Below are 14,845 nucleotides of genomic sequence, written 5' to 3' on the forward strand. Positions count from 1 at the left end.
TTCAATGAACTACACTTTAAATTAGCACTCTACTATCGGTAGAACAAAGACAATGGATTATCACTCAGGCCACGTCCACACGTACCAAAACGATCTTTTTTTTCCCCATCTTCCCTGGAACCGTGTAAAACAAAATGTGCGTCCAAACGGATCCATTTGTAAAAGACTCAACACGCTACTTCATCTTCCAGGCCTATAGGTGGCGCTGTTTTTGCTACAGAAATTCACCAAAAACGGTGAAAAACCCGATCATAACATGCTAGACTATAATAACTTTCACCACTGCTCATTTTATAAAGGCCGCCACAAGAAAACATGTCTTTGTTTACATTGTATAATGTGCTGTTGGATTGCTTTTTATTTTGCAATTCTGCCATCGGACATGATTGCAGCGTGCTAGCTAGCAGAGCTAACGTTAGCACGCTAACACTGCTAGCTAACATCGGCAGTCAAACAAACATCAATGATCCAATGTCTTTTTGATAATCTACACGTTTTTCTTGCGGTAGCCTTTCTACAATAAACCGTGCTAAAAGTTACTATAATCCATTCAAGGAGTTGATAAGCAGACAGATTAGCTAGCTAGTTGATAAGTTGTCTACTTCCACTTTATAAACCGCTAACCATAGCAGCTAATGTTAACGTTACGTCCCTGCTGGATCGTCAGTTACTTTAGCAATGTTTAACGTTAGCTACATAACGTCAGAGGTCGAGGGGTGTGGCGATGACATCATCGAAATGCACGTATGCGGTTTCGCCGTCCAAACGAAGCCAAAAGGGAGCCGTTTTTGAATTTTTTCACCCTGGGACCAGGTTTCAAAAAAGTGCGTTTTCAAGCAGTGCGTTTACAGAATTCGTTTGGACGATCGGCCCAAACGATGCAAAACATGAACGTTTGCATCAAAAAGCGTCTCCATGTGGATGGCCCCTTAAATTCAACGCAACCAATTTTTGTTGAATTTAAACTGAAGACGTAACCATGAATTATTGTTTAGGTTAGTGCTACAGCTAACAATTATTTTTATGATCCATTAATCTGTTCAATTCTTAAATGAATCGATCCTTAATAAAATCACGAAAAATGCACATTTTGCCAGAGCTCAATGCGATTTCAAGTCAAAGTACTTGTTTTTTTGAACCAACAGACTAAAACCCAAATATTTTCAATTTGAAGTCACACATTTTTTTCAGAAAAGCCACAAATGCTTATATTCCAGTGAATGTTTGGCACTTTTGCATAATAACTTACTTAAATGATTAATCATATCACTATTGTTTAGAATTATTTTTTCTGTTTATCAAATAATTGATTCATCAAGCTCTGTTTTAGATATTGATGGGCCAAAGTTTTAATATGTGGCAGCAGACTGCCTTTAGTATGGGGTTTTAACAGCTTATCTGTCATTTCCCTTTCTTTAGAGATCTGTGGTTATGTTTATATACTGCATATAACAATGTTTCTGTTGCTAATCATTAGTCCTATCATCAGCCACGTAAGCTCGCTCCCTCTTCTAAAAATTCAGTTAACAGATTGAACAACTTTCTATTTACTAGAAAGGTTTAAACTATCAGTAGGCGATAACATTTCTGCTTCAATAATTCAGTTATGTGGAAGTTGGGTACTGATAATTTAAGTTAAAGCCACTTTGAAACACTTTAATTAAAGACATTCAAGGGATGTTCAATAATATTGGAATAATGTGTGAGCAAGAGGTAACTCGAGGTAAAAAAAACACAGAAATCCTTTAATGCAATATCAGTTAACTACACTTAGCACGCTCGTGTTTACCATCCCAGTCAGTCTGTGATCACTTTATTTCAAAGGTTACCAAAGAGACCAGAGAGTAAAAACATGTCATGCTGTTGAGGCTGCTTTATCTGGACATTATGCTGCTGTTTGATCTTAAATTACTATACTGATGGCTTTGCATTTAACTAGAAATTGTATACTTAACATTTTGTATTGTACAACTATAATATTGTAAAGAATGCTGTACAAATGTGTACTTATCAGGCTAAAACGTGTCCAGTATTGGAGAAATGTACAGACCTGCCACTAGAATTTCCGTTGGGCAGAAAGGAACAGTTCTAATGGATGGGATGTTCTTTAGTGCAGCCAAGTTTGTGCCAAAAAAATGGCCTTGAGCAGCTTCAAATTCATCCAGATTGCTTGAAGATACTACAAAAGTATGATTTCCTCTGCTTTAGAGTCAGAATTAGTCATGATAAAAATTGCAGTTACAATGCAATCTTAAAAATACATTACTGTCAGAAAAAGAAAAGTAGGTAGTTTGACCTGGATGAGAATCGCATCCTTTAGATCTATTGAAAATGATGAATGATGCTGACAAAGCAGTTAACATAGTCAATGGGATACAGTTTTTCATTTTCTCATTACATACAGTAGCTTGACAACGGCATGTATAACCGCATGGTTACCATTGATGTTTTTTTTTTTTTTTATATAATGATCAACAGATCCCATGAAAAGACATCAACCGTCAATACCAACAACAATAATTTCATCCTGACAAGTCTTTATAGCCTCAGCCTGATATAGAGTAGATTATCTCTGCTTCAGACCTCCACTGCATCCAGAAACTATTAAAAACATGAAAGAGCCATACTGATGCATTTTGTAAGCATATTCCCTCATTGCAGTAAACATAGCCAGTGCAGTTTATTCCTCTCAGTTTGTCTTAACAAAAAAAAAAAACGGTGTAAAAATGGGACCATGTCCCCAAGCATGTGCATAGATGTCTCCAGAGATCCAAAACGCAGTCGCAGAGTTGTTGCACAATTATCAAAACTCAGGTTGTTTGTTTATTTAATTTAAAGACAAAGTACTAAAAAGATATTTTTCTTATTACGTTGTTGAATATGTAATGTCTTACTAAAGTATGATTCATTTCACAGGGCCATGGTGTGAAGTTAACATTGATGAGTGTGTTTCAAACCCGTGCCGAAATCGTGGGAAATGTATTGATGCGCATAATCGATACCACTGCATGTGTCCTGGTGGCTTCACTGGGCTCCACTGTGAAACCAACATTGATGAATGCATGTCAGCGCCTTGTCTTCATGGGAGGTACCGATTTTTTTCACCATCATTTAAAACAGACTGCAAATGCACTGCAGAAATTGCATTGAATTATTTTTAATTATACTCCTTGCCAGCGCAGTGAGTGGAGACGTGTCACATGTTGTAAGGAGCTAATGTGACACGCTTACAGGTTGTCTCAGTGGTCTCCAAATTACAGTCATTAATTCTGTTCAAGGGGAAATACTCATTTGTTCAAAAGATTATAGCTCTCTCTAAGGATTCTGCATGACCTATACAGCAAAAGACCTGCATATACGAATGTGTTTTGGTTGATTTCATACCGTAGAATAGCTTTGATAAATAAATTCTAACCCCAATCTGTTGTGGCCTTCTCAGCTGTGAAGATGGAGTATATTCATACTCCTGTCTTTGTGAATTTGGATGGACCGGCAGAAGATGTGAAACAAACATTGACGTGAGTTGAACTTAATTAATAAAGCTGCTGCGTGTTCAAGAGGAATGTCAGGACGATTTGTGTGGCAGTGTCTGAGGTCATCAGGTCAGATGTTGTTAGTGGTCCCCCGCACTCATTTTAAAACCAGAGGGGATCGACCTTTTCAGGCAGTGGCACCCAGGCTGTGGAATGCACTGCCACTCTCTTTACGTTGTTCAAATGCTGTTGATTCTTTGAAGTTGAAGATTTGGCTATTCAAACAGGCTTTTAGTTAGACAAGGGCTTTTATCTGATTTATCTGTCTGATTTTATGTACCTATGTTTTCCTAGTATTCTCATTTCTTCTATTTATCATATTCCAATCCACTTTGTGATTTTTATCTGTGAAAAGTGCTATATAAATAAACTTTACTTACTTTGGTATCACTAATTACTATCGACATTTCTACAAGATAAGTCAGTTCAACTACCAGGATCATGCAAGCATTGTACAAACACCTGATTAAAAGAAATTGCTTAGTCTGCCTAATTGATTTAAACCACAGCTTATGCTGGACTCAAACATTGTGTTGCTTACAGGTCTCTCTCTGTGTGCATTTAGTTCATTGGATAATCTGATCATCTGCTTTTAACAATTAATTCTAAACCAAAGTTGTCATCTTTTTATTTTTTAACCACAGAATTATGCCTTGTATGGTTGAATCTGTCAACGTATTTACTTGTAGTATTATTGTTAAAGTGCCCATATTATGAAAAAATCACTTTTTCTGGGATTTGGGGTGTTATGTTGTGTCTCTGGTGCTTCCACACACATACAAACTTTGAAAAAAATCCACCCATGCTGTTTAGAGTGAGATACGGTTTCTGAATGTGTCCTGCCTTCAGTCTCTGGGTGAGCTGTTCAAAATCGGCACGGCTTGTGACGTCACAAGCCGAAACGAGCAGGCTAACCGCAACCATTAGCTCGTAGTGTTAGCATGCTAACGCTATGGCTAACGCTAGCATGCTAACGCTAGCATGCTACCTCGTTCTCAATAGCAAAGCACTGCTACAACACACACAAGTTCACCATAATCTACAAAAGAACTACTTACATGTGCGCCCTCATTTAGAAGTCTCCCAGCTAATCCTGCCTTGTAACTGACCAAAGTTGTAGAAACAGCCTTTCTTTTACTGTCTATGGAGCTAGCTAGCTGACATGATCTACATCTGAGCTACTGGGCATGTGCAGTGCAATCAAAGATAGTACAGAAGAAGAAGAAGAAAAGAGGTCTCACTCTGTAGCTAAAACAGAGACCAGGTGAAAAGAGGATCTGCAGCAGTGAGATAGAGCACTGCAGTACAACACAAATATGGTGTTTTTTGAAAATTAAACCATGTAAACCTATTCTGGTACAACCTTAAAATACAATTATGAACCTGAAAATGAGCATAATATGGCTGCTTTAAAGTGCCTTTGTCTTTTCATTTCCAGGACTGTGCTTCCAGTCCCTGTTTGCATGGAGGCTCATGTGTGGATCTCATTGATAAATATGCATGCTTCTGTCAGGATGGTTACACAGGGAAAACCTGTGAGAACGATATAGATGTCTGCAAAGATGCCGCTTTTAATGTCTCACTGTGTTTCAATGGAGCCACCTGCCTTGACGGTGAGGGATCAAACTTTACATGCAGGTGAGTTGGACTACCGTTAAAAGTATTGTATTGCTTTGATGTAATGATACTGACATATTGTTCCTGGATGGAGTCATGTAATAATATGAGTTGATTGGAACAACATGCCCTGCTGAGTGCAACCTGGACAGATAGCTTAAATATAACGTAACAAGGACAAGGACGACAAGCCTGGAACTTGTTGGATTTGCTATGGGTGGTGTACATGGAGCTGTACTAAGAGCGGCACTTGGCATTTAATGAGTTTCAAGGGTGGTCTTTTTTTTTAGCCTTTCCAAAACTGTGAATACAACAACAAAATTGTGTGTTTATCTGCTCTAGCATTAGCTGCAATCATTAGCATGTTTGGCTAACTAGCTTACCACATTTTGGCTTCTTCTGTCTGAGTCAAGGATCTATTGTTTTAAAAAATATAAAAAAAATGTGAGTGATAAATGTGCAACAGTCATCATTGTAAACTGCAAATGTGCCGCAGAGCTTAGTAAAGGTCAGTACCCAAACATTGGGGAGTTGCAAGTCTCACATGTAAACTGGTAAAATGTATAAGACTTCTGAATTTGCATCCTCTTTTGTTGAAATTGGTGTCGGTGAACTGGGATTTGTCCTCGTCTCCAACATAAAATACATATTGTGCTTGAATGCACCATTCTTGTGAGTATAACTGTGCATTCATACATATATACAGTACAGTAGCAGTACTCCCGGTTGGTTGCAAGTGAAGCATCGTTTTTTTAATCGCTGACATGCTCTCCCCTGTGTGATGAAGTGTATCTGAATACAAGGTGTATGTAGTAAGTGTGTGCAGATTTGACACAGCAGCTCCCTGGATGCCTTACAGTTAATTACATTGTCTAACCTTGTGCTGATGTGCTGCTATACTCAGTGTCATGATTTAATATATCCTAGACTACCACAACTCCAAATAGATTGGTGCACTTTACGCTGTTATATATTGATGCACTGGACTGCCTACTGCCTCAGCACAGCATTTTTTATGTTTACTTTGTTGTACGTGAATTTGTGTATATATTACAGGGAGGCAATGTAGTGTATGTTGTGCATTCACAGATAAATATGCACAGTAAGGACAAACAATATCCTTTAGTGTCCTGCTGATTTGCAACATGATTGTGCATTGTGTGCACCTTCCAGAATAGAGGATTATTTTGCTTTATTTGGACATCAAATGAAATGTTTTGTGGTACTGTGCATTATTAACTGGTTGTTGACCTTATTTAGATTTAGTAATCAGTATTTTTTTGTCCAAGATGGTTGTTTGGGGGTTTATTAACAGACATAATTAAAGTTTCATGCTGATGTAAATCAAAGATATTTAACACCACCAGAAATCATTTATACAGACTGTTGTGTTTGAGTGACAGCAGGTTCCAATCTTATGTTTTTGGTGGAGAAGGCTACCCTCTTTTACATTTACATCACAGACTGTGACTTTAACATCACATTAAAATATATGCTTCAGAGGCAAGCATGTTTTGTACATCCACATATTTTTTCACTTGAATGGAGAGGCTTTTGGTCAGGCTAGCACACTGACTAATGGCCTAAAATGTAAAATCAGTCATGCAATAGTTTCTTGGTCAGACCTCATCTGCAGTACATGAAATACAGTGTTGTTTTATCTGCATGTATTGTGTGAAGTGGTACACATTCAGTGTTGCACCTGTACAGCAAATGGCCTCAAAACCACTCCATTCTCTCTCTATTATGGTGGTCAGCCAAGAGGTTACGTGTGCACCCTTTGCCAATTTCCTGACATTGTAGTGTTACATGATTTAATCAACTGTGCCTCACAGATCTCATCAAAAGTCAAATTCCCTAAAAAGGAATTTTAGCCTCATGAATACAGCAGGGGTTTGTAAGCATTTAATAATAATAATAATAATAATAATAATAATACATTTTATTTATAATGAACTTTTCATCAAAAGATCTCAAAGTGCTATAGGTTAGAAACAAAAAAGATAAGCAGTTTAAAATACACAAAAAAAAAAAAAAAAAATCTAAAGGGGACCAAAAGCTTTGCTAAAAAGAAATGTCTTAAGGCCTTTTTTAAAACAGTCAGTGGATTGAGGTGCCCTCAAGGTGTCAGGGAGGGCATTCCACAGATGTGGGGCAGCAGCACAAAAGGCCCTATCTCCCATTGTCCTGAGTCTGAGTTTGGAGATGTTACGGAGGTGGTAGAAAGAGGTCCTGCATAGGTGATTTATATGGGCTTCAAAAGTGAGTTGGGAGTCCATTTTTACACCAAGATTTGTGACTGTTGATGAGAGGGGGGATGTTGGAGCCAGAAAAGGTGATTTACATACTAAAAAAAAACCAGCTAGGTTTTTGGTAAATCTGAGAATCTGCATTGTTTCTTTCCCATTGTTCTGCTTTTGTCACCTTTTCTGATGTCAAATATTCCCAAAGATGTTCATCAGGTTTACGGTCTGGTGACTGTGAATTGGAAATCCATGCAAGTCAGTAGACCTTGGTCTTCCTTTGGCCTCAGGTAGCTTTGATACATGATCAGGCTCATTGTCCATCTGGAAAATGACTGCTCTTCTACAAAACTTAAAGCCAGTGGGGATGACCTCTGCAGAATCGAGTGGTACCTCTCTTTGCTCCAAGGTGTAGCTTATCCCCTGCAAATCACCAACTCCACAACAGAAAACCATTACCACCCCTGGATTTTATGCACTGCTGAATCAATCCATTATGTGTTCTCGTCCTCTTAAATAAGGTCTCTAGTTTCAAGTTGAGTTTTTAGCAGTGAGTTTTTTTGTACTGTTTGCCACGACCAGGTTTTGTCAAAGAAATTCATTAGCATTAATGATATTCATTTAATCCAACTATGGACAAAACCAGGGCCCTTAGTTTGAGAGCAATCATTTGGCCACATCAACTATGCTGAACAGTGTTTTCTCTGAACTTCATTCAGGTGGTAGGAAAATATCCTGTGCCAGCACTCCAAAGTACTTTGTCATGGGTGTGTCACTGTTGGTTTTTGGATTTATTATGAATATTCAGCTGACAATTTGCAAGTTTGACTAACACATTGCTATTCCTTTTTTTAGGAGAGCATCTGGATGTACAGACATGAGTTGTTCAAATATAGTATAGTGCAATGAAGGTTAGGACAATATGTTAATATAGAAATATAACAATCATCACACTTATATTGACACAGTTTGAGGAAAAGACTGTTGAGTTCAACAGAAAGTAGGTCACTACTCTGTAGGTGTAGATTATTGTAAAATAAGACAGATTTTCTAGATAACAGATACTTTGTAAGTCTCCACAGATTTATTATAAGGATATTTTATAGGACTTGAAATAATAAATAATTTAAAAGTAGTAGTAGTTTAATTAAAATTAAATCATTGGTTTGAATTGTACCCACTTTTTTCAGTTTAATGTCTGCTTTACTGATTTCACTGCTGTGTCTCTCAACATTCCAGATGTCTGTTTTAAATAATAAACTCTAAAATCCAATGCAACAACTGACTGGAAAAAGTTGTTCTGATAAATGTCAGCAAGCAGTTCTTACAGATGCAGTGTGTCAGAGCGACTAGAAGGAAGTGACAGCGCTGCGAGACAGTCTCACAGATTTAAAATATGATATGTTTTCTCAGCTGTCCACCAGGTTTCATGGGGGATTTCTGTGAAGTGGATGTTAACGAATGTTGCTCAGCTCCCTGCCACAACGGTGCCATTTGCCAAGATCTTATTAATAGCTACGTCTGCCACTGCAGGTCAGGTGAGTCACTCAGACGTCCTGTGAGTTTCTCAATTTACTTTGAAACGAGACAACCAAAGTTGTTTTTTTCCTTTAATAAGAGCTGTTACAGGAAACATTTGTGGCTCATGAACAAGATTACTAAGACAATGTCATGACAAGACATTTGTGAATAGGAACATTTCACTGTGCCCCATATATGTGAGAGTACAGTTTACCATATGTAAACCATGTTAATACTTACAGAATGCCCATATTGGATTGAAAAGGGGTAACTTAAAGTGTCACTTAAGGTAACCAGTGGTGGAGGAAGTATTCAGATCCTTTACCTAAGTAAAAGTACTAATACCACACTGAAAAAAATACTCTGTTACAAGTAAAAGTCCTGCTTTGAAAGTATCATCAGGAAAATGTACTAAGTATTAAAGGCATACTATGCAGTTTCCGGTTTTTGTCAAACAGCTACCCCTAGAGTCGCTATGGAGTACTTGTATTTAACGTTACTGTCGTAAATACCACTCACACAGAGCTGTCTCTGCACTCACGGCCTGATCCCCTCCCCCCTGTAGGACTGGTCTTATTATCAACAATGGATGAATCCACAACTTCGTAAATTAGATTAGATTAGATTCAACTTTATTGTCATTGTGCAGAGTACAAGTACAAAGACAACAAAATGCAGTTTGCGTCTAACCAGAAGTGCAAAAAAAGCAGAAAAGTGCAATGTGATACAAATGTGGTGGTAAAATCTGACATACAACATAGAACGCAAGCAAGTTTACTTGACATGTTGATAAAATGTTGGGAGTACAGTCTTCAAGTTGCCGTTATTAAAGTCTCCTGCTATTATGTGAACACCGTCGGGGTGGGCCCACTGCTGTTTGTTTATGGTGTCCAGCAGGAGAGAGAGCGTCGTGTTTACACAGCTGTAACGATCACTACTGTTAGCTCTCTCGGTAGAAAAAAAGGCCGGCATCTTACAGACATGTACTCAAGGTCAGGGGAACAGTGTTTATCTATAATTGTCAGTTCTCATGCACGTACATACAGAGCCCCCCTCCTCTTCTCTTATCGGAGTCCTCTGTCCTGTCCCAGCGTAGCAGATTGCGGCCTGCTAGCTGCATGCTAGCATCGGGTATCCCCGGGTGAAGCCAGGTTTTAGTGATAATCAAAACACAGCAGTCACAAACATAGCGATTTCCAGTGAGTTGTAATTCCAAGTCGTCCGTTTTATGCACCAGGGATCTGGCGTTGGAGAGATACAGGCTTGATAGAGGTGGCTTGTGTGCTATGATAGCTTTAGCATAACACCGGACCTGCGGCCCCGCTATTCCTCTCCCTCCTCCATCTGCGCCGCCTCCTAGACCCGACAACAATCTACGAAGAGCCTGGCGGTCTCGCTATGTTGTCTGGGATGTTTTGCGTATAATGAAAGACACTTGACATAGATATCTGGTGCTGGTCACCGATGTCCAAAAGGCTCTGGCGGGTGTAGCGGATGTTCACAGAACTGACAGTCGTAAAGCAATTCGTGATTCTCGCAAGATCTGGCGGGACGCCACCTCCCAAATTTGCATTGCTGGTTTTCTCAGAGGCGTCCCTCCCCTGCTTTGCTATCGGGATGATTCGCCCTACTACGAGTTTGTTTACCATCAAAATGACTTAGAAGCTGTTATATTAAGGTACAAATCTTGCATAGTATGCCTTTAAAAGTAAAAGTACTCGATGCATAAAAATCTTCACATTTTAGAAACTGGAAACGAAAAAAACGTTGAAAGGGTCAAAACATTGTCAAAGCATCAAACAAAGCATTAAAAGTGTCCAAAAAAGCTTCAAAAGCGTCAAAAAGAGCGTTAAAACACTTCATTTCAGCTGTACTTGTTGGCCGTTATATTGTTAGTAGTGTAGTTTCATTTTAATGTATAATAAAACATTGTATTTTATAAACTACGTGTTTTGTGTGCAAAAATATAGTTACTATATATACTAGTAACTAAAGCTGTCAGATTAAAGTAGTGTAGTAAAAAGTACAATATTTCCCTCTGAAATGTAGTGAAGTAGAAAGTGGCATAAAAAGAAAAGACTCAAGTAAATGCTTAAAGGTATACTATGTAACTTTTCCCGCTTCGGTCCCCCCTACAGGTTGTCTCATTGGAACTACAGCCGCGCAAGCTGTAGTTCTAATAAGACAACCTGTAGGGGGACCGAAGAGGGAAAAGTTACATAGTATGCCTTTAAGTACTTTAAATTTGTACTTAAGTACAGTGCTTGAGTAATTATACTTAGTTACATTCCACCACTGAAGGTAACCATATTGCCTACATAGCTTCTGTGCCTCATTCAAAAGTCATCCGCTTTCCTCCAGGGAGAAATCTGTAGTCATACAGTACTAAAAAAAGACTGATAAAAACAATGTTAGCCCCTGCTCATTAAAATGCATGTGGCATCTTACTCTTTAGTGAAAGCCTTTTCTTGTCTTTGTATGTGTGTGAACCTAAAAAGAAGCAAATCAATGTAGGAGAGTCTGATTGATATTCACTTCAGAGGGTGGAAGTGGGAGAGCCTGGCCTCACCACAGCACTCTGTGGGCTTTTGTTCCTGGCAGGTTGGACAGGCCTTCACTGTGAGGATGACATTAATGAGTGCCTTCCACGGCCCTGCAACCAGGGGATATGCATTCAGAATGATCCAGGCTATGGCTACACCTGTTTCTGTCGTCCTGGATTTGTGGTGAGGCTCCCCACCTTATTCCCCATCTCCCATCTGTTTACTTTTTTTTTTTATTACCCTTTACCCTCTTGCACCCTCAACTATTGAGTCCTCTTTTGGCACTGATCTACTGAACTTTGTTACATAATCTTATGCTCCCTACTTAAAGCTAACTTAATTATTCAAGCTGTAAACTTTATATCCCATTTAGCATCGCAGAGGACACATCTGAAGGCTGTTTATTTTCCATACACAGGGGAGGAACTGTGAACGCAACTATGATGATTGCCTGTTGAATCCATGTCCAGAAGCATTTTCTTGTGTAGATGGCATCAACAAGGTCAGCTGCCTGCCTCCTGTTACGGATGCTGTTCCCTTGGCGACTGTAGTCAAGAACACCACTCGCGGCTCCACAACCAGGGTGCCAACGCCAACACTCAACACGACATTCACAGCTGAGCAATCCACAGGTACACAGCACACTGTGCATGCATGTAAGAGCATGCAGTCGGGTATATTTAATGCTACTTTATACTTTAACTCCACTACATTTTTCTAACAGCTATAATCACAAGTTACTTTTCAGATTTGGATTTTACATTTAAAAAAACATATAACTAACTTGTATCTAAAGTAGATAACCTACCAGTAGCTCCACCTTATCCAACGTCAACAGTAAAATGCTGCTTACACATTTTTACATCATACTAATAACACTCATTTTCTCTGGATTGAGTAGTTTCACTTTTGATACCATATTTATACCACTGTTTATTTGATTAGATTAAATATCTGTAAGATGATTTTGAATGCAGGACTTTTATTTATAATGGAGTATTTTTACACTGTTTACTTAAAGGAATACTTTCCTAAATTTTAAACCAAAATTGTGGACATTGTGTGTGGATGAACGATATATGGCTTCCCTTCTTGCCGCTGCTTTCCATGGAGTGAAACAGCAGAGATCTGCCACAATCTGCTGGTTGTTTTGCAGTTTGATGTCGTTTTGCGTCATATGGCACTAAGATGACACAGAGCTGGATTTAAATCAGTAAAGCATCTCTTTAAGTAAACACTCTAAATACTTATTCAACCACTAGGCATGAACAGTATGCAGCAGTATCCTTATGCTCTCTTTTAAGCTGACTTAAAAGCCAACCTGATCTCACAGAATTCCGTGAAATTAACACGGCCCCTTAACTCAAAATCTGTGGCAGTTTTCACAGAATCGCAAAAAAAATTGTGATGGGCCCACGGAAGAATTCCGTGAAATGAACACGGCCCCTTAAGGTAAGGAAAAGGTCGTGGGTGGGCTTACGTTTCCATGACACGCGGGACAACAACGGGACAGTTGGGTTTAGGAAAAGAAGAACGGGATGGTTGGGTTTAGGAAAACAATAATGGGACGCGGGACAACAACGGGACGGTTGGGTTTAGGAAAAGAAGAACGGGATGGTTGGGTTTAGGAAAACAATAACGGGACGCGGGACAACAACGGGACGGTTGGGTTTAGGAAAAGAAGAACGACACGGTTACGGTTGGGTTTAGGAAACGTGACACGCAGGACACGCAGGTCTCCTGGGTGAAAGTCCTGTGACCCATCCACCACCCCAACCAACCTCCCTACGCTGATTTTCGGGCTTTCATACTACTCGCTACCGTAGTCGCTCCTAATGCTACGTCATCTTCTCATTGACTTTACATTGGCATTGTTATCCATGGTGGCCACACAGAATTTGCACACATTCCGTGCCACCACCACATAATGTGGTGTTAACAGTTCATGATCATTTCACGGAATTCTGTGAGAACAGGCTGTAAATGCAGTTTAGCTCAGTTCCTAATTGTGAAAGACGTGTAATACTTCAAAGGCTGTATACATTTAAGAAGTTTCAGTTTCGCATCAGTTCAAATTAGTTTCTCGTTTTTGAACTGTGTTTAGGATGTCTCTACATACTTTTGATAAGTTTCTTGTATGAGGAAAAACTTTAAATCAATATGATTATGAATGAGATTTATATACTTTAAAACACTGACTCAAGGTTTCTGGAATCGTTCTGAATATGGCAGTGTGATAAGCCATTACACCAATACATTTGTACTGAAGGTGGTCCAGGGATATAAATATATAATAATTTATTTTTTTACAAATTACAAAGCTATCCTTCCCTTGTCCTTCCCATTAAACATACTGTATTTGCTGCACAAGGTTTGCCAGTTTCGAATGAGAGGAGACTCCCACTGTGCTGGTACTCCAAATGTGATTTTAGAGCCTTTGGAACAGAGCAGGCGATGATATATTAGGTTTGATTGAGAGATTGCTGTAGTTTGTGCAGCTGTGGTGAAAGAAAATCCTGTTAAAATATAATGTTGTATTGGCCACTAAAGTGCATTTTCTATTTCTATTTGAGAAGAAGAATTTGAAAGAGCGAGAAGTCCAATCAGTATTTGGCTCTATATCCTTTAACACTAAAATAAAGACACAGGACACAATATGTTCTACGTTATTGGTATTGGATTCAGTCATCTATGTGAGAGGAGGAATTCGGAGCACTGGGCAGATTGTTACTCCTTGACAGATGAGGTCTGTCTACCTTTGAAACTGTTCACAGAGCTGTAAAACAGACCTATTGAACACAGACGAGCTTGAAACAATTCAGTGAGACACTCTGAAAATCACTGTGGGCAAAACATAATGGAGTCTGCCCCGCTGCAGCTGATCCAGCTCTCATCCAGTGCATATTGCATTGGTTTGGAGAGGGTTAAATATAGACACAAAAAAGAAAAACATACCCAAGCCTCTACACACCAAAACATCTCTTCACTCTTTTACATATACGTGCATAATCAAAGTAAATAAGTTTTAAAGTAAGAGGACCCAGAAACTCACGAGTTTATCTAACTAGGTCACAATCTAAACGCATGCAGTGCCCCTGGTGCTGCTTGAAATAGAATCAGACAGTGCTCCTTTAAACCTAAGACTGCTCCACAACCTTTGAAAAATACCAAGTCAATGGGAATTTAAACATAGAGGGGCTAGTTAATATGGTATACTGACAGGATACTATTTTTTCTTAACAACTAAAGAACATCTGATAAAAATGAAATTTTGATGTAAAAAATTAATTCGGTTCAGTTCACCAAAACTAGTAGCTACAAAAAAGAAACCTTATTCCACGGATTGAGATGACTGTTTTCTGTTTTTTTGTCATCACTATACTTTCAA

The 14,845-nt window shown here is 38.9% G+C and overlaps 1 protein-coding gene across 3 annotated transcripts in view; it reads left to right on the top strand.

Annotated features, from left to right (window-relative positions):
• The window catches only part of eys (eyes shut homolog), a 167,769-nt gene that overhangs the window by 87,210 nt on the left and 65,714 nt on the right, over window positions 1-14,845 (top strand). For all 3 annotated transcript variants that reach the window (XM_031303278.2, XM_035991978.1, XM_035991979.1), the window contains 6 exons: window positions 2,917-3,088; window positions 3,440-3,518; window positions 4,972-5,171; window positions 8,807-8,931; window positions 11,516-11,640; window positions 11,876-12,089. In XM_031303278.2, the coding sequence (XP_031159138.2) occupies window positions 2,917-3,088; window positions 3,440-3,518; window positions 4,972-5,171; window positions 8,807-8,931; window positions 11,516-11,640; window positions 11,876-12,089 (915 nt within the window). The remainder of the gene's footprint in view (window positions 1-2,916; window positions 3,089-3,439; window positions 3,519-4,971; window positions 5,172-8,806; window positions 8,932-11,515; window positions 11,641-11,875; window positions 12,090-14,845) is intronic.

The sequence above is a fragment of the Sander lucioperca genome, chromosome 15 (assembly GCF_008315115.2).
Source record: "Sander lucioperca isolate FBNREF2018 chromosome 15, SLUC_FBN_1.2, whole genome shotgun sequence".
NCBI classification, from domain to species: Eukaryota; Metazoa; Chordata; class Actinopteri; order Perciformes; family Percidae; genus Sander; species Sander lucioperca.